This window comes from Peromyscus leucopus, chromosome 6 (assembly GCF_004664715.2).
Source record: "Peromyscus leucopus breed LL Stock chromosome 6, UCI_PerLeu_2.1, whole genome shotgun sequence".
Classification (NCBI taxonomy): Eukaryota; Metazoa; Chordata; class Mammalia; order Rodentia; family Cricetidae; genus Peromyscus; species Peromyscus leucopus.
Genome location: NC_051068.1, coordinates 43,772,455 through 43,792,272, shown reverse-complemented (window position 1 = coordinate 43,792,272; position 19,818 = coordinate 43,772,455). Strand labels below are relative to the sequence as shown.

The following is a 19,818-nucleotide window of genomic DNA, read 5'->3' as shown; positions in this document are numbered from 1 at the left end:
TTTTTTCTTTGAACAGGTCTAGTTAGTGAAGAAATTCCAATGAGTGAGCATTTTTAGATGGTGTCCATGAGTAACACTAGATATATACCTCTGCTATAAAGCAGCTGGTACTTGTCAAGTCCAAAGGAAACACCATTCTTCCAAATTCCAAAGGGCAGATAGGACAAATGGCTACATGCAGTGCTTATCAGCATATCAAACCACTTGCTGGTCTCCAGGCTCCCTCAGTATCACAAGTACTCATTATATATTTCAAAGTCCATACTTCTTCTCACCCATCCCCCCACAGTCCCCACGCTCTTAGGTTTCCCTCCCAGTAGCTCTCATTTCCTTATAACCCAACTATTTGGGCCATGCACTCTGACCTCCTCTCACTCTCTCTCTTTGTCTGGTCCTTACTCTCCCTTTATATTCATTCTCATTCTCTCTCTCTCTCTCTCTCTCTCTCTCTCTCTCTCTCTCTCTCTCTCTCTCTCTCTCTCTCTCTCCCTCTCTCTCCCTCTCTCTCCAATAAAATCTTTACCCATAACCCATATCATGGAGCAGTCATGTTGTCAGTTTATACAGAGCTAAACAGCTGAGATGTCTAAATTCCATCCAGTCTCCTTCAGGACAGTCACAATTTTGATAGCATGAAATATAGAATACATTCCCTATTCAGTCTCCTTATGCACAAAGCACCAGTCTTTAGAACAAAACCTTCAGGTCTAGTAGACTACAGCAGCTGAAATAGAGCAGGACCAGGTTCAAAGAGGTTAAGAAAGTGATCATTATTCACTAACTTTACAAAGAATTGTGAAATCTGTTAGGACACTCCCACAAAGTACATGGAGCTTTAAGTAAACTGTTATCCTATGAATTTACAACTGTGAGGGAAATTTTGTTTGAACCTGCAGTTGCCAGAATAAGGACCGTTCTACCTCTTTGATTTCTTGCTGAGCCCCTGTTCCTGGCTCTAAAGAAGTCTTTAATGGGGCAAAGCAGAGAGAACGCTTATACACCATGTTCTAAGCACTCACTATCCTTGATTAGAACAGAATTTGCAATGAATAATGTATGTAGTGATGATCAATCCTGATTCCCTAAATGAAAATCACACTTAGGTAGTATGCCCGTGGAAGGGCTTTCCCACTGAGATTATAACACAGTGATAAGAGAAAGCAATCTTGTATAGAAATACGCTAAATGGACCAACCTTGACTACAATTTGTTAGAAACCTAGAGGAATTAGGAGATATAAAAACATTAATTATAATTCTTTAGCCATGTCTCAAAAAGCTAAAGCTACATATATGTAGATACTGGACTTCTTCAGAAGGTTTGAGAGAGATTGATATTTTAGGATTCTAGGAAATGCCATAGACTTAAGCCCTAAATTTGGGTTTTATGAAGAATCAAATAAAGGAGATTTCCATCAGGATCTTGCACAGCCATTTTACTCCAAGCTCTTATTTTCAGCAAGCCAGGAGCCCTAGAAAAATTGGGAGGAACTTCCTAGTTTCAAATCCTGTAATCAGTGGTTTGAGGAGGATGAAGCACAACCTCATCCAGCTAGCATATACATCCCGAGTGCCTGCTCTTGTCACTGGGGATGCAAGTTCTTTTAATTTCTTAGAAATATGCCCATATAACAGTCTGATTGTTAGAAGAAATGAGGACCAGAGAGTAAACGACTGAGGTGATATGATTCACGAGGGCCACGCTGGGGCAAGCTTGTGCAATGCAGGGCTCTCTATGCTGTGACGTGCTGCCTTCCCTCTGCAGGCTTCTCAAGGGGAGCTGTGGCTAGCTGTCTCTAACCCGCTACCCTGCAATCTCACCAGATTCTTCTCAATTAACATTTTCAGTGTTGACACAATAGGCAAATTAGGATGTACTTGCAATTAAGGGTATTTATTTTAAAAGCTAACTTTTAAATTCTTAGACCCCCAAAGAAAATGAGACTCTAATTTTTATATAAATGCAAAATTTTAGATTCCCTTAATTACAGTTAAAAATGTAACTGCAAACAAACGTCAAACCAGAATGCCAAAACAACAGCTTTCAGCCCCATTTCACAAGTTGTTCTTTTAGAGACGTCTTCACATTGTCAATCAAAGAGATAATTTTGATTTTGCCACAGCTCCTGCCTCCATTAAAAACAGCAAGTGTGTGATAGCATAAGAAGTTGGGCAAGTGAGTTGTTCTCAAAGCTATTGATGGATAGGAAACCAGAGAAAATGGTGAGTCTGGGGAGAAAATTTTGCTATATTTTCAAAGATAGTATTGAGCACTTCTTTTGGTAATGCTCTGCTCTAATAATGACATCAAAGTGAAATCATCCCAAGGATTAATTATTACATCTTATGAATAAAGCAGGTAATACTGAATCCAAATGTTTGCTAAATGGTAACAGTAGGGTATAAAATGATGCTTTAGGAGGCAGTTGTAGTAGAAGTTTTCAATTGTTCTGGCCTGCTGGTGGTTGGGACAAATCTCTCCCACTCACATTCCCCAAGTAAACACACAGAGGCTTATATTAATTACAACTCCTCGGCCATTAACTCAGGCTTATTACTAACTAGGTTTTACTCTTAAATTAACTCATAATTCTTATTTGTTTAGCCATGTGGCTTGGTACCTTTTCTCAGTTCTGCCTTGTCATCTTGCTTCCTCTGTGTCTGGCTGATGACTCCTGACTTAGCCTTCTTCTTCCTTCTCCTTGTCTGCTTAACCCACCTATATGTCCTGCCTGGCTACTACCCAATCAGGTTTTATTTATCAACCAATCAGAGTAACACATATTCACAACATACAGAATGACATCCCACAGCATGCAGTGGTCTTAAAAAAAAAAAAGATGAAACAGAAGAAATAATACTTCAGAGTGTCTGTAATGTACAAGGCAAGTGCTAGATGCTTTAGAACCCACAAAAGGATACTGGTATTAGTATGCCCAGCTTGCACATAAGGAAAAGGGTTAACATGGTTGGGTTGCCACGCTCGACAATAGCCAAGCTGAGATGTAAATCTGTTTGCCCAACGCAAAAGCCCACAAAATACAGAGCCCTTGCTTCACCACTGGGATTCCTTGCTGTTGTTGTTTAAGGCAGGGTCAAACTATGTGTCCCTGACTGGCCTGGACTGGCCTCAAACTTGCAGTGATCCTCCTGCCTCCGCATCTTCCATGCTGAGATTATAGGTATGTACCACCATGGCCAGCTATGAGTCTTTTCAGTGTACCTACATTAAACATGTCTATTTACTTCCATTGCTTCTAAGTTTTTATGGATTTGTTCCTAAAGGGTGAATGTTCATCACACTGGTGATAATGTAAATCATGTATACTTAGACCAATCCTCAGAGAAGAATTCCAGAAACATTTAAAACAGTAGTTCTAAAGCCTGTGGGTCATTGACCTCTTTGGGGGCCACATATCAGATACCCTGCATATCAGATATTTACATTAGGATTCATAAAAGTAGTAAAATTACAGTTATGAAGTAGGAACAAAATCATTTTATGGTTGGGGATCACCACAACATGAGGAATTGTATTAAAAGTTCACAGCATTAGGGAGGTTGAGAACCACTGATTTAAAAGGTAGAAGGATCTCAACCATTATGGCAGACAGCATTTGCCCATACATAGATAAGCCTCATTAACCCAGCAACATTGAAAATAAGGAATCTTATATAATGTAAGAATTCTTCAGATGACCAAGGTTCAAAATCAAAGACTTCCGAAGGTTTTATTTATTTCACTGTATCTTTTTGAAGACTGTAATTCTGTGAGTTCTCTATAGAATACATTACTGCTTTCAGATGATAGGCAATCACTATGGCCATTGGTTATGAACTCATACTATAAAGACAGGGAGGACATTTCTGAAGTTATTGACACACCCAGGGCCACCAGTATATATTTCTAATATACACTATAATGTTTGTCTAAATTATAGTGATTTTGAAGTTTCTGTGTCCATACAGAAGTTTCCTTTAATCTTACATATGTTCAGTTTCCCAGTAGTTATTCCTCCAATAAGCTTGGTTTGTTTACATTTCTTGCTTATAAGGTTGCAGCTTCTAATATGCTAACCAATCATGAAATGAAGAAGAAAAAAAATATATAATATTCAATATATATAATCATGAAATGAAGAAGAAAAGGGGCTGATGAAGAGTCAGGTAGGTACAAAGACAACATCATCAGGGTACTGGTATCTCTAGGTGAAGAAGGAATGTGAGTGACATCAGCTCTGCAGTTCGTATTTAGTCAAAGAGAAGGAGAAATAGAATCAACCCATGCAGCATCAGAGATGAGCTTTGTTTCTTAGGGAACTGTGAAGATCTGTCCCATAGTCCACCACCACTGTGCTGGGGAGAGAGTTCTGCGCAACAGACCCAGTTACGTAATTAAATATGCCTGCTCTCTACTGCCTCAGCCCTACCCCAGATTTATTCTCAGAAAACAACTATAATTATGGAGAACTAAAAAAAATCATAAAATGTATAAATAACACTCAACATGAACAAAATCTTTTAATGAGATTAAAATGAAAGGAGAGGGCGAGCACGATGATTGCTAAAGGTCTGGCAATCTGAATTCACGCATGGCACCTGCATAAAGGTGGAAGGAGAGGACCAAGTCCACAGAGGTGTCCTCTGACCTCCAAATGTATTCTGTGGCACGCGTGCCAACACACACATGCATGCACACACACACGCACATGCATGTGCACACACATCAAAAGCAATAATTAAAATTTCTTTTAAATTATGTAATAATCAGTAGCCAGTCAATCATCAGCTTCCTTTGTGCAGATGATAATAAAAAGTAAAAATTTCTGTCTTTATAAGGCTTGTATTATTCTAGAATGTAATAATTAGATCAATGCATGTAAAAGGAATAATCGCTATGCCCCAATTTAAAAGTCAACAACAGGGGAAAAATCAAGTTTTATGCTATCTGTTAGATATACAATTAAAACAAAGGGGTTCAGAAAGAATGAGCGAAGTCACTCTAGGAAATTAAAACATGAAAGAAAGCAGAGTTGAGATGTAACTCTAGAAAAGACTCGTGCAAAGATAATTTATCAGAACGACAGTATCTTGGGAGCCTGGGCCAGAACGCTGTCAGAACCACTGGTGCCACCTTGAGAAGAGCCTCAGACAGTTAAAGACCAGACAGAAGAGGAGCCAACGAGAGGGAAAGCGGCAAAAAGCAAACCAACGTTTTTATCTTAAAAATAGGATTCGCCAGTTTTTGGGTGAGGTTACAAATGTTTACAAATGCTCAAATGTCGAGTAAAATTCCGCCAGCAAAGCAACCTGGATTCCATCTCTGCTTCGACGAACCGGGAGCCTTTGCACAGCAATGTGGGCAAGCTGAGATCCAGCTGAATCGCTTCAAAGTGAGGGAACAGATTTAAGTTCCGATGAACTTACATGTGAAATGTGTCTTTAGTCCTGACTTTAATGTTATGATAATATCCACACTGATGTTTCAAATATATATTGGATTCTTGTTTAAGGATAAAATAGTTTTAAGGAATTATTCTTGACTGTACCTTTCATTTTTCAGTGTTAAAATTTCTTCCTGTGTCTGATGCAGGAGAGTTTGGGCCATCTCTCGTTCATTTTCTGCAAGGTTGATTCTTCTTTTTATATCTTCTTCTTGCCTTTCTTTTGTGGTCAGCTCTTCCTGTAAAGTTTTATATAGTTGTTGACATGTCATTAAAGAGTCGTCTTTTTCTTTAAGTAGCCTATTGTGCCTAAAAGGAACAGGAAACAAAGTATCACAAGCATACATTAGAAACAAGGATTCTATAGTTAGGCTATGATTTCATATTTTGGAGAACTTTCATCATAATTACAACTTAAAAACGAAGATGCTAAGAACATGGATAGCTCTACGTTAGATTTTTCCCACTGTGGTAACTAATTTCATTGTCAACCTGGCTGGATTGAGAACCACCACAGATTTTGAGTCTGTCTACAAAGGCGTTTCTGGAAAGGCTTAGCAAGGAGGGAAGACTCTCTTTGAATGCAGACAAAACCTTTCCATGGCCTGGGGTCCAGACAAAAGAAAGAGGAATCAGGGTTCTGGTAATTCACCACTCTACTTCCTGACTGGATGTTGTAACTAGCTGCCTCATGATTCTGTATCTTGCATTCCCTGCCATAATGGGCTGTATTCGTCTCAAAAGTGAGCCAATGCAAACCCCTGCATCCTTAAGTTGCCTTTTTTTAGGTACTGTGTTCACAATGATAAGAAAAGTAAGAGGAAATTGGTGCCAAGGAGTGAGATAAATAGACCATGTGGTTCTTAGGCCTTGGGAACTGGTTTGTGGGAAGAATGTGGAAGAGTTTGGAAGTCAGAGCAAGAAAAGCCTGTGAATGCTGTAAGCAGAGTGTAAGGGACATTCAAGTAGAAAACTGGAAGATCAGAATGACAGGGAAAAAGAAATGCAGGCAGTGGAGCCCACATCGAGAGATCTCAGATGCATCAAAGAGGAATCTCTTGGGAACTCAGAGCTAGAGGCTATTCATGTCATTTTCTGGAAGAGAACACGGCTTCCCCTGCGTCCTGGGAACTTGAGTGAGACTGAATTCAAAACCGAAATACTAATTTGTTTGGTGGAAAAAACGTGAGGCTGTGACAACATTCAGGCTGTGTCACGATCACTGCTCACTGTTCTCATTCAGGTCAGGTCAACAATGACAGGCAGAAGGACATGAAAAGCACGCAGTTTGGGGAAGAAACTGTCAGTTGAAAGCTGCTGACGGGCAAGTGCAGACAAAACATATGTAACCGTTATAGAGATTCAGACAACTCAAAGGAACTGCAAACTGTACCAGTGGGAAAATGGGAAAGATGCGCCCCCCTCCCCCGCCCCCCATCAAAAGCTTTGACTTGTGAAAATGCATATTTACTTAAAAGAGAAGCTGAGCTGAGAAGGGTCCTGAGGGGATTCCCTGTTTGAAAACTACAGCTTTGGAAAGCACTTTCTCAGATTCAGGAGTGTCATGATAGGAAGAGGTTGGTAGCAGAACAGGCAGTGCCATCTACCTGGTGCTGGTTTTCTAGACACGTAAAACACAGGGTTCCCAGGGAGTCATGGAGGCTTTCTCCCAAATAATCCAGAGAGCTGCTGAGGCTAGGTAATTGTTGGAAGGTTTGGTTCACCACAAGGAACCCTGAGAGGCTACAGGTAGAGTTGTGAAGGTAAATCCTAAACTGCAGTGGAGAGCACAGGGTATCATAGAGGCCAGGATCATGGGGTGTCTGATGAGGAAAGCTATAGGCATGGCAAGGAGAAAGCCCAAGAGAAAGGCTACATGCACTGCAGGAGGCATGCTTGGGGGGACAGGTGACATGGAAGGCCATCAGAGCCCAGATAATTCTGTCACAAGCCCCAGATGTGCGACGTGGAACTGTAGCATTTGGTGTTTGCATTGATGCGTTTGACTTGCTACAATATCATTCCTCCACTTGGGATGGGAATGCATTACTCTGTGGTGTTATATATTAGAAGTGTGTAACTTGGTGGTTTCTTATTTTACAGTAGCTCACTTAAAGAGACTGCCTTAGGTCTCAGAAGAGACACTGGATTTTGGAGCTGTGTTGGGATTTTTTAAAGGCTGGGTCTGCACCCTGAGATGAAAATGAGACTTCAGGGGCCACATGGAATGTTATGATGTAATGTTTGGAAGTCAAGTTGACAAGGAATGGGGCTGCGACTGTTCGTCTCCCTGTCAACTTGGCAGGACTTAGGATCATCACAGAAATCCTTCTTTGGTGGTGTCTATAAGACTGTTCTGAGAAAGGTTTAACAGAGGAAGAAGAACTACCCTGAATGTGGGCAACACTATCTCATAGGCTTGGACTGAAAGAAGACGAGAAAGTAAGCCGAAAGCTGCATTTATCTCTGTTTCCTTTTGACGTCCACCTCATGTTCCCACTGCCATGTGGACTGACGCTGCTCCTTCCTAAACCGTGAACCAAAGTGGACTCTTTGTCCCTTAAGTTGTTTTTGTCACAGCAAAGAAAAAAGTAGTGATGTCAACGTCGGCAGACACAGGAACCATGGACAATGCAGAGATACAGAGCTATCAGGAGGTCCAAATTAGGTATTACATATATAAGCAAGAAAACAATAGGCATGTACAATCTCAATAAGAGGATTTTAGAAATATGGTTTAAATTCAGTTATTAAAATGTTTATGAAAAATTTGCAGTATATACCTTGACTCAGAAATAACAGACTCAAACTTCAGTTTCCTAAGTTCTCTTTGACAGTTATCAGCATCATTAGATTTTTTCCTAAGACAAAAGTATTTTGAAATAGTTAAAATGCATTATTTCAAAATAACATGTTTTTATGTTTTAAAGTCTTCATATTATTATTACTTAAAAATACACTTAAATACCCAAATTACCACCTATCAGATAGACTGTATTTAACCAAGAAGAAAACACTTTGAACATTATCAAACAAGCCCCACAACAGAACAAACCAGATCTTATCAATATTACAAACTGATGAAAAGTGAGGGGAGTCTAGAGAAAAAAAAATGACTCTTGGGATGGAGTGACACTTATATGATTGAAGTCATCCGCCATCCAGGAGCAGCATGTAATGACACACCGGTAAAGCCACAGAACACGTGGTGGCATATAGATTAATAGAACTGGGCTGAGTTTAGTTATAAGAGCTAGCTAGCAAGAAAATTGAGCCATAGGCCATGGCCATGCAATTCATAATTGATATAAGCCTCTGTGTGTTTACTTGGGTCTGAGCGGCTGCAGGACACAGGAAAACTTCCAGCTACAGGGAAGTGAGGGGTTAAACCTGGGGACAGCTTAGGAGAGGGAGTCTCCAAATAAACTCCGCTGGTCTCCAATCTTCAAGTGCACAGGGCAGATTCCACACAGCCCAGGTGAAGATAAAATAACTGAAATGAGATGGAGCTGCTGCCCTAGAGACAACCTGTGGTGTAAGACCAACCAAGTGACTTGTCTGTGCAGTGACACCACCTAGTTTTTTATTGACTTGACACAAGTAGGGTCATCTGGAAGAGGCAACTTCAGCTGAGAAAATGCTTCCATCATATTGACCTGTGGCATGTCTTGATGAATGGTTAATGTGAGAAGGCCCAGCCCACTCTGGTGGTGCCACCCCTTAGCAGGTAGTCCTGAGCTCTCTAAGAAAGCAAGCTGAGCAAATCAGGGGAGCAAGCCAATTAGCAGCATTCCCCCACAGACTCTGTGTCAGTTCCTATCTCTAGGTTCCTGTCATGAGTTCTTGCCCTGTCTTCTCTTTTATAATGGACTGTAAACAATAAACTCAAACAAACCCTTTTTTTTACAAGTCACTTTTGGTCATAGTGTTTATCATGGCAATAGAGAGCAAATTAGGACACTACTTGAGATCAGATCATGTAACAAGTAGATGTACATAGTGACAGCATGATGCTACCAGGTCACATCCTGCGTGCCAGATAAAAAATGCACACAAGTCGTCACAACGGTACTGGGAAAATCAGAGCATAAACAGTTATATGTCAAAAAGAGCAGGCATTCCAGCAACAGAGTGTCCAGCTATGTTAGGAGGCAAGCTAGAGATTCACAAATTAGTAATGGAGATGGTAGGAAGTTTACTGTGGCACAGACTGTTAAATGAGGAGTGAGAGCTGCTAATAAAACATAATCATGTTACAAGGGTCCATAAATTAGGAAACGAACCGTTTTAGACATACAGTCTGTGGCTTTCCCTCTCCATGTCTGTGGTTTTGCTTTCTGAAGTTTCTGTTGCCCTACTACAGTCAAAAAATAATAAGCTGAATGTTCCAGAGATAATCAGTAAGTTTTAAGTTGTACAGAATTCTGACTACTGTTATGAAATCTATTGTCCTATCCTATTCCACCAGGGCACTCATCTCTTTATCCTGTGCACTCACATTATTGATTCTACCCATCTTCAGTTCTCTTAGTCCTGCTCAGGTGTCAGATCCACTACTGTGTATGGTGATATTTTATTTGTACTGAAATGTAATTTTAATTTTATGTTAATAAATAAAGTTGCCCTAGGGTCAGAGCTATTAGAGCCATAGCAAGAGCGTGATGGTTAGAAGAGCTAGGTAGATTTCTGTGTGTTCAGGGATACAGCCAGTATTGGAGACATATACCTTTAAGACCTGGAGGGCGGTACTTACAGGCAGTGATGAGGCAGTCATGTGGTTGGGTTTACAACCAATGAGAAGGCAGAACAGAAAGACTATTTAAACACAGAAAAACAGGAAGTAGCTCTCTCTCGAGGAAGTTAGGAACACTGCAGGAGGTAAGAATTTATCTCTGAGCTCTGACCTCTCGGCTTTCTCTTTTACATTGGCTCTGTGTTTTTTATTTTAATAAGACGATTGGTTACATCAACATCTGGTGCCCAACGTGACAAGAATCCATTAAAAACTGCTTGGGGCCGGCTCCCTAGCCGGAGCAGCCGGCTCCCTAGCCCCGGCCCAGGTCTGCTTGGGCTCAGGCCGGACTGTGAGCTGCTTGCTTAAGGCCAGTGCTACAAACAGCTCAGGCCCCTGCCTGTAGAGCCAAGCCTTGACTCGACTCAAGAGGGAACAACTGGCTGGCTTTAAGCTTTAGCCGGCTACCCCTTCACTTTCACTTTCACTTTCGCTTTTGCTTTCTCTCTTGCTTTCTCTCTGTCTCTCTGTTTCTCTCTCTCTCTCTCTCTCTCTCTCTCTCTCTCTCTCTCTTTCTTTCTCTCTCTCTCTCTCTCTCTCTGGATTCACACCTAGGACACTAGGTGGCTCTTTTGAAATTCGCTCGGATTTCTACTGTTCTACGCAGATTTGGTAAGTCATAAAGGAGATTAGATTTAAGGTTCTTGTTTAAAAAAAAAAAAGAAAAAGGTAATTACTAGTTTTAAATACTTTACATTATTACCAACTATTAAGATATAAAGAAATAAAAGTTAGTAGTTAGACATTACAATAGAAATTGTAGTCATATTAGATATGTTTTAAAAATTGAGCAGATGTATTTTAGACAGGTCATCTTCAAACCCTTCAGAGATCTACAGAATATGGCATTTAAAATGTTTTAATAACTTAGAAATTTTTCTTTTTTGAGACATGTCGGCTCCTGGCAGTACCAATCTACTTCAGAGAAAATATGGGCATTAAAGAAACTGCATATGGAGTTAATTTTCATTGTGGCAAAAGTTAGCCACTGGACAACAAAGTATCCTCGAATCAACAGGAAAAATGGACAGACAGAACACGAAACAAAGGACTACCAATTCCTGCCAAAACAAGTGTGGTTATGGCTTTATCAAAAGGCATCTTCTGAGGTCAGGACAATATAGCACCATCCCTGAAGTGGCCTTCACAATCCAGAAAAGGTACAGTGTCCTTTTCTTCAAAGACAGCTGAACAGGCAGTGGGCCGATGGCTTCTGTTGTGCAATGGAACAGCAACTGAAAGCTCACGCCTCTCAATAGTAGACTGGCATTTAATAGAGGGATGTGGAGAAGAAGGGGATGCTGAGATGAAGCCATATATACACAGCCAAGAAGAATGGACAGCTGAATTCAAAAACCATCAACAAATTCCAGAATTTAAAATCATGAATCATGACAGGACACTCGTGGAATTCAGGTGTTTCTGGTACATGGACTGCTCTCACCCAATGTGAGGTTGAACTGTTGACCTTGTGTACAACCTACTTCACAAATGACACAAATGAGTCTGTCAGATACGATAAGCCTATAGGCTGAAGATGATGCCCCAACACTGCGAAGAAACCTCAGGTGACTGTCCAGGCAGCTGGGTGTTTCTGTCAACTCACAAAATTTTTGGAAGTTGCTTTTGTGCACTTCCTGTTTTTATTTTTGTTAGCTAATATTATTTCCTTCTTGGTCTCTGAGGGAGTTGAAGATTAGTTAGTTATAGTTGAAGATTAATTAGAATAGAAAGTGAATTAGATACATTTTGGACTTACTAAAATAGGATAGATAAGGGAATTATTTTCTCTGATTTGTCAAATACAAATGGACTAGACATCGTTTAGGTATTTGTTACTTGTATATATTGTATATAGTTATTGTACTTTTGTATATAGTTTTTCTTTTGTTAGTTATAACCTTTTGCCTTTTTTCTTTTTATTAAAATAGAAAAGGGGAAATATGGTGATATTTTATTTGTACTGAAATGTAATTTTAATTTTATGTTAATAAATAAAGTTGCCCTGGGGTCAGAGCTATTAGAGCCATAGCAAGAGCGTGATGGTTAGAAGAGCTAGGTAGATTTCTGTGTGTTCAGGGATACAGCCAGTATTGGAGACATATACCTTTAAGACCTGGAGGGCGGTACTTACAGGCAGTGATGAGGCAGTCATGTGGTTGGGTTTACAACCAATGAGAAGGCAGAACAGAAAGACTATTTAAACACAGAAAAACAGGAAGTAGCTCTCTCTCGGGGAAGTTAGGAACACTGCAGGAGGTAAGAATTTATCTCTGAGCTCTGACCTCTCGGCTTTCTCTTTTACATTGGCTCTGTGTTTTTTATTTTAATAAGACGATTGGTTACATCTACAACTGTGTTTATCCCAGTGTCTGCTTGTAAGTAATCTTTACATGGCAGCCTGGGACCGTATCACAATGTCACTTGTATCTCATAAGATAGTGAACACAGGACAACAGGACGTGAGAGAGCTCAGTCCTATAACTTTCATTACACTATAGCTCTGTTTTTAGTTATTTATCTTATCTTGTGTCTAAAACATAAACTAAAGTTTTCAGTGGTACACAGGTGTGGTGGTTTGAATGAGAATGTCCCCCATAGGCTTAGATGTCTGAATACTTGGTCCCTAGTTGGTGGAATTGTTTAGGAGGAATTAGGAAGTATAGTCTTGTTGGAGAAGGTATGTCACTGGGGGGTGGACTTTGAGGTTTCCAAAGTCCAGTGCCTTGCCAGTGTGCCCTTCCTCTGCTTCTTGCTTCTGGATCAGGCTATGAGCTCTCAGCTGTCCCTGTTGCCATGCCTTGTTTCACCATCATGAAAACGTAAGCTCAATTAAATGCCATCTTTCATAAGTTGCCTTGGTTGTGGTGTTTTATTACTGCAATATAAAAGGAAGGAAGAAGGTACAGGGAAAACTGTGTGTGTGTGTGTGTGTGTGTGTGTGTATGTGCACATGTGCATGTGTGTAGGGTTTAATACTAACTATGGTGGCTTAGGACTGAGCATTTTTGTTTTGTTTTTTCAGACAGGGTCTCGCAATCTCTGGCTGTCCTGGAGCTCACTATGTTGACCAGATTGGCTTGTAGCTCACAAGGATCCACACACCTCTACCTCCCAAGTGTTGTGATTAAAGGAATATTGCCACCACACCTCGCTAGGCACTGAGTCTTGAAGCACAGCCCTTGTGGATAAGTGTTGGGCAACTACTGTATTAGTTACTAATTGACAAATTCCAAGATATTTTAAACAAATTTGCTCCTGTAGCTAAATTCATGAAAACAACACAATCTTCAGGAAATATATAAGCATACTGAGTGAAGTAAGATTCTGCACAAACTTCATTCTTATTCCTGTGGATTCTTGGCAGAGAACTGTAAATAATTCTAACAATTATTTATTCAGTTCATTTAAACCAATGTCAAGTGTGTGCATTCATATTTAACATGAAAAGGATAATTTTATGGTCCCATGTTTAATTTCTCAATTCCTAATAGTTTGTTTTTCATAATAATTATTATTTTTTCTTTGATAGACATAATTCTGAATATACTTAGTGGATATCAATTATAACTTTGATATCTTCTGTCTGCTAATTTGAATTTCTTAAGGTGTTAAAGGTTTACTTCCCGAACTCTTAGTCACTTTGAGGGGTGGGATGGGGCTTAGAAGAGTTTTTGCCATACACTTAGTTTCTGTTGTGTTCATACTTAGCCTTACAATTCTGTTTATTTTTGGAGGTGAGGTGAAGGGGCAGTTTGCTACCTGCTGCGGGTGTGAGTTTTGTCTTGGCTGTGGCTCTCAGATTCTGGTCTCTACATGCAACGCTATCTTGGCTGACTGGAGGCTTTTGATGATGGGTTATCTGGCTTAATTGTTCCTCTTCATATAACCTCAGAAAATGCAGGGTATGTGATTACCCCAAATTATATGCCAAAATGGATCCCATCAAATGGGGGTGTCTAGAGGAGTTTTTACAAACTCCCCAGGATTCACTAGGTCTCATGGCCTTGACTTCCTAATGGGTGCTGAGAAAGACCCTGCCTGTTTCATGCCTACCACTGCCAGTATATACAACTGGCTTTCCTCTTGTTCATGCCTTCATAGAGTCAATTCTTTTGTTGTCCTCTCTATATATCAGCTTTCAGAAGTTCCTGAATAATTCTCATTCATGGCAGTCATTTTTGTAGTCTTATTTACTTGTCTTTATGTTGATAAATATATACATACTGTGTATATATATATATATATACATATATATCCTGATATATGTGCATACAGTTAGTATTTATTTGAAGGTAATACAAATATATTTCATATCCTCATATGCATATTTAAAAAATGATACCTAGGATCTTGCATGACAGGCAAGTTTTTTTTTTTTTTACCACTGTGCATTATCCTCAGCCCTTTTTCTATTTTTTTATTTTGATACACAGTCTTGTTAAGTTGTTCAGGCTAGTCTTAAACTCACTCTGTAGCCCACTGTTGTATAGCAATTTCCTTCCAGATAAAGCATTCGATCTTGAAGAGAAGTTCCTTAAGATACAGGATGTTCTAAAGGGAAGTGAAACATTCCACCATTCAGGAAAACTAGTTAAGCTTTGGAAGTAAACAACTTAAAAGATTCAGGAAGTCCCTAAAACTGACCAGATTCACCAGCACCTTCCCTGCCTAAGTGTATATAAACCATAATGATGGAAAGACATTCTCAGACATGCATGCTGAGTTACCTGAAAGAGGCAGAACAGCTATGATGGTTATTCTTGGTTGTTAACTTGACTACATCTGGAATTAACTAAAATCCAAAAATGGCGGGCACACCTGTGAGGGAATTTTGTTTAATCTGAAGTAGGGAGATTTGCTTCTAATTGAGATCCTTTTTTAGGTAGGAAGACACAAGCCTTTTATCCAGATCTTGAAGTGGGAAGACATACCTTTAATCTGGGTTACACCTTCTGCTGGAAGCTATATAAAGCATGGAAGAAGGAAGCCCTTTTTCTTTGCAAGCAATTCTATCCCTTCATTAGCATCAGAGCCTACTTCTTCTGGATGCCAGCATATACTGAAGACTAGCTGAGACATCCAACCTCACTGTATTGAGCAGCTACTGGGTTCTTGAACACTTTGTTCACTGCCAGCCAATGTGGGATTAGCTGGACCACAGCCTATAAGTCATTCTAATAAAAACCCCCTTCTATATATAGAAAGATTAATTCTGTGAGTTCTGTTACTTTATAGAACCCTGACTAGTACATCAGCTAAGCTCTTGGAAGAGGCAGAGACCAACTAAGCTACCTAGAAGAAGCTCAGATAACCTAGCTACCTGGAAAAGATATTCTCCAACCTACTGAGCTGCCTGCAGGCTGTGCAATGTACTCTAGGTTTCCAGCTTTTGTGAGCTGTCACTCATGCTGAGGTAGATTTTTTGGTGATGCAGCTGTCTTTGAGTCCTTTCTACTCCTAAAAGTAACCCCAAAAAGCTCATTTCACCAATTTGACATTAATGGAATCCTTTCTTTGGTTGATAGTACGTTCCCCACCTGCAGTGAAAAGATGCTTGTTCCTGGCTCTCCACACATTGTCCAGGCATGACTCTAACTTGTGATCATCCTGCCTTCATCTCTTGAGCAGCTAAAATTATAGGCCTGCAACACCAGGGCTAGCTATAAAACTGCATTTCACAGCCTTCTTAGCTTTTATTATTTTGGTATGGTCCTTCCTTAATTATGTAGATAGTATGATAAAGATAGAATTTCTAGAAAGTTTTATAACTGACTTCCAGAGCACATGCTGCTGCTTTCCTTGTGACATCCATTGCAGTTATTTTCCTTGTCTCAGAATCTCAGTTATCATCCATCAAGATAGATACTGCTAGGTCAAGGCTCATTTTGGCAGTCTAGTTCCTCTTGCCAGTAATTCATTTAACAGAGAGGATGGAATGGGCTCCAGACATACAGAAAAGGGGAGAAGGCTGTTTGGTGGTTTGGGGAATTGCCTGCAGGTTCTTTTACCACTAGATAGCCTTATTTACCACAGTATTGGCTACAGCCACATTCTAGGCACAAGGGACCATAATCTAGTTGAAGCCAATGCTGAAGGCAGCAGGAAGGAGACAGGAATAGTGGTCTGAATAAAAATGGTCCCCATGGGCTCACAGAAATGGAAATATTGGAGGTGTAGCCTTGTTGGAGGAAGTATGTCACTGGGGGGTGGGTTTTGGGGTTTCAGAAGCCCCAGCTAGGCCCAGTGTCTCTCTCTCTCTCTCTTCCTGCTGCCTGTGGATCCAGATGTAGAACTCTCAGCTCCTTCTCCAGAACCATGTCTGCCTGCATTCTGTCATGCTTCCTACTATGACAATAATGGACTAAACCTCTGAACCCAATTAGATGTTTTCCTTTATAAGAGTTGCCATGGTCATGGTATCTCTTCGCAGCAATAAAACCCTAACTAACACACAGGAGTATCAAAATCCTTGATAATATTGCTGAGCCTCTGGATCAACCAAATCAGTCACTAATTCACTTCAGTGACTGCAGCCAAAGCCTCCTAACTGATCAAAATAAAAATCATTTGTCAATTATAACACATGACAATGCTGGGGATATGGCTCAGTTGGTAGAGCACTGGCCTAACATGCATGAGGCTCTGGTTCTATCCCCCGCCACATAAAACTGAGCATGCCTGTAATCCCAGTACTTGGCACTTAGGAGATGGAAGCTGGAGGATCAGAAGGTCAAGGTCATTCTTTGCCACCTGGCATGTCCCAGGCTAGCCTAGGCTAAACACACAAAAGAGCCGAAAAGCTAGCCAATTCCATTTATGGACTGCTCCTTCCTCCCATGATAAAACAACAACAAAAACTATATCCAACTATTTTTAAAAGCATATGTTTTATTCTTTATTTTTGTTTTACTTAATTTATAGTGCTAGGAATCAAGCTCAAGGCCTCCTACATGTAAGGCAGGTTCTCTACTATTTAACTATACCCTCAGCCCTAAAACAATTTAAACAACAAAAGAATTACATTAAATTGAATAAATAAAGGTGACTCCTATTCCCAGCACCCACAAGTCAGGGTTAAAATTTTAAAGGAAGCTCCTACACCATTTTCTAACTTCTAAAAGCCCAAAGAGGTTTGAGTATGTATAGAAAATCTCTAAATTATTAATCAGATTTTGTAAAACATTAGACTCATTTATTTTATTTTATGTGTAGGAGTATTATGTGTGTATGTGACTTGTGTGTCTAGTGTCCTTCAGAGGTCAGGAGAGGGCACTCGATCCCCTGGAACTGAAAGTAGAGATGGTTGTGAGGCACCATGTAGGGAGGAGACCTGAACCCTGGTCCTTTGCAAGAGCAATAGCTGCTCTTAACTGCTGAGCCAGTTCTCCTGCCCCCGCACAGCAGATTTTTGAGTAAATTATTTCAACTTCAAATTTATCATTGGTCAAAACACAAATTCAGTTCTAACCTTTTCAAAAATAATATCTGCAGGGACCTTCTGACCTCTGAGCACGGTGAGGCCTGCCGGGCTTTGATCCCAGGGCTCCCCGCCCGGGCCATTTACGGCAGGGCGGAAACAGAAAGCAGGTGGGGCACGGACAACGGGGTTCAGACATGCGCAGAGCACGGCCTCTAACACTAGGGGCCGTTTTAAGTGGCTCGTTTATAACCCACATTTTCTGAACGTGGGTAGGTACTCGCTCCGATCTTCCCCTAAGCCAGTCTCCTGCGGTGGGAAGCAGCACTTCTGTAAGCTGGTCGAGCAGCGCGGCATTTCTGCAATCATACGGCCATTCTCTTATGAGCCATCAGTATGACAGACGGTCATGAGGTGGCATGTTTCCTCCTCAGCTCCGCTCTGCCATGACTCCTGTCATTTCTCAGTACCAGGTTACAGAGGTGATAAAAATACAATTAACAAAATAGCAGAGCGCTTGTGTTAATGTTAAATGGAACGGCTCCTGGTAGATGCAAAGGATTCTGTGCAAAGTTACTCTGGAAAAAAAAAAATCTCAGTTTGTGTAGCAACCAATAAGCTTTATTATTTTTCTTCCATTTGGCATCTCTCTTACTTTTCCAAGAATCTACCTATAAGCTAAATTCTGGTATGATCACAAATTCTCTCTCAGCTTGGCCAGGTGCTATTCCTGGCCTGTGACCTCTCCGCTTCTCAACTTAATTTTTTAAGATTTTATTTTAGCCGGGCGTGGTGGCGCACGCCTTTAATCCCAGCACTCGGGAGGCAGAGCCAGGCGAATCTCTGTGAGTTCGAGGCCAGCCTGGGCTACCAAGTGAGCTCCAGGAAAGGCGCAAAGCTACACAGAGAAACCCTGTCTCGAAAAACCAAAAAAAAAAACCAAAAAAAAAAAAAAAGATTTTATTTTAAAGTGTGTGTGTGTGTGTGTGTGTGTGTGTGTGTGTGTGTGTGCAGATGAGCACAGGTACCCACAGAGTCCAGAGGAGCTGGATCCCCTGGATCTAGAGTTACAGGATGTTCTGAGCTGCCTGATAGGAGTACTAGGAGCCAAACTGGGGTCCTCTTGAAAGTGCAGTATCTCTCCAGTCTCCCTCCCCCACCACTTCCTGAGCTCCATGAAGTGAATGCTGGGCCAGTGAGATGGTCCAAGGTAAAGGCACAGGACTCTAAGCCTGAGGACCTGAGTTCAATCCCTGGGACATACATGACGAAAGGAGGGAACTGACTGACTCGCATACGCTGTTCTCTGACTTCTTTCTATGCATGTGCCATGGCATGCGTGCGCGCACACACACACACACACACACATACACAGTAACAGCAACAACAATAACGATAATAACAAAAGGAGCAGATGTCACACAATAGCTGTGGTCTGATGAGGCTGCTTTCTCCACAAGATTTCCATAAGGACACAGCTCTTCTGATATAGACAGAGTGAACAAGGATTCTTTTCTTTTTTGTTTTGCAATGCCATCTTGTCTCTTTTGCATGTTTTTTATCTCCCAGAACTTACTTTCATGCCTGGGGAAGAAGAGCATCAAGAACTCTGTCTTTTCATCCCTTCACCCCAGCGTACTACACAGGCAGCCACACCTCCGGACTTACTGTTCTATTAACTTCTTGTTTTTCTAAAACCAAATCCTTGCTACAACTAATCTAACTAGCCACTAATTTGATTGGACATTTCTGGACTTTGTTCTTTTTTATGTTGTTCAGTATTTGATTAAACACATTGTTCTTAGGAACAGCCATGGTCAACACAAACATTTGGTCGCTAAGCATCCTAAATATTTATATTTATGAGGCTGAGCCTTGTGAACTGAACAGGAACTGAAACCAGAGCTCCCAGATTATACATCAAGAAACAGAATGGTGTATTTTATTTTCAAAGATCATTTGCATTTTATTTTAGCATTAAAATTATAGATATACCATGTTTATGTAAAGTAGTCTTTCAAATTCCTGTAATAAATTAATTTTTAAAACAAATACTTTTCTGGGTAATTTTTATAGTGTATGATGCATCTCTCTTTCTTTCTTCCTCTCTCTCTTTCTTCCTCTCTCCTCCCCTCTCTCTCTTCCTCTCTATCTCTCTTTCTT

The 19,818-nt window shown here is 40.5% G+C and overlaps 1 protein-coding gene across 3 annotated transcripts in view; it reads right to left on the bottom strand.

Annotated features, from left to right (window-relative positions):
• The window catches only part of Lekr1 (leucine, glutamate and lysine rich 1), a 186,615-nt gene that overhangs the window by 52,143 nt on the left and 114,654 nt on the right, over positions 1-19,818 (bottom strand). For all 3 annotated transcript variants that reach the window (XM_037206641.1, XM_028888675.2, XM_028888676.2), the window contains 2 exons: positions 8,227-8,304; positions 5,549-5,752 (listed from right to left, as the gene is read on the bottom strand). In XM_037206641.1, the coding sequence (XP_037062536.1) occupies positions 5,549-5,752; positions 8,227-8,304 (282 nt within the window). The remainder of the gene's footprint in view (positions 1-5,548; positions 5,753-8,226; positions 8,305-19,818) is intronic.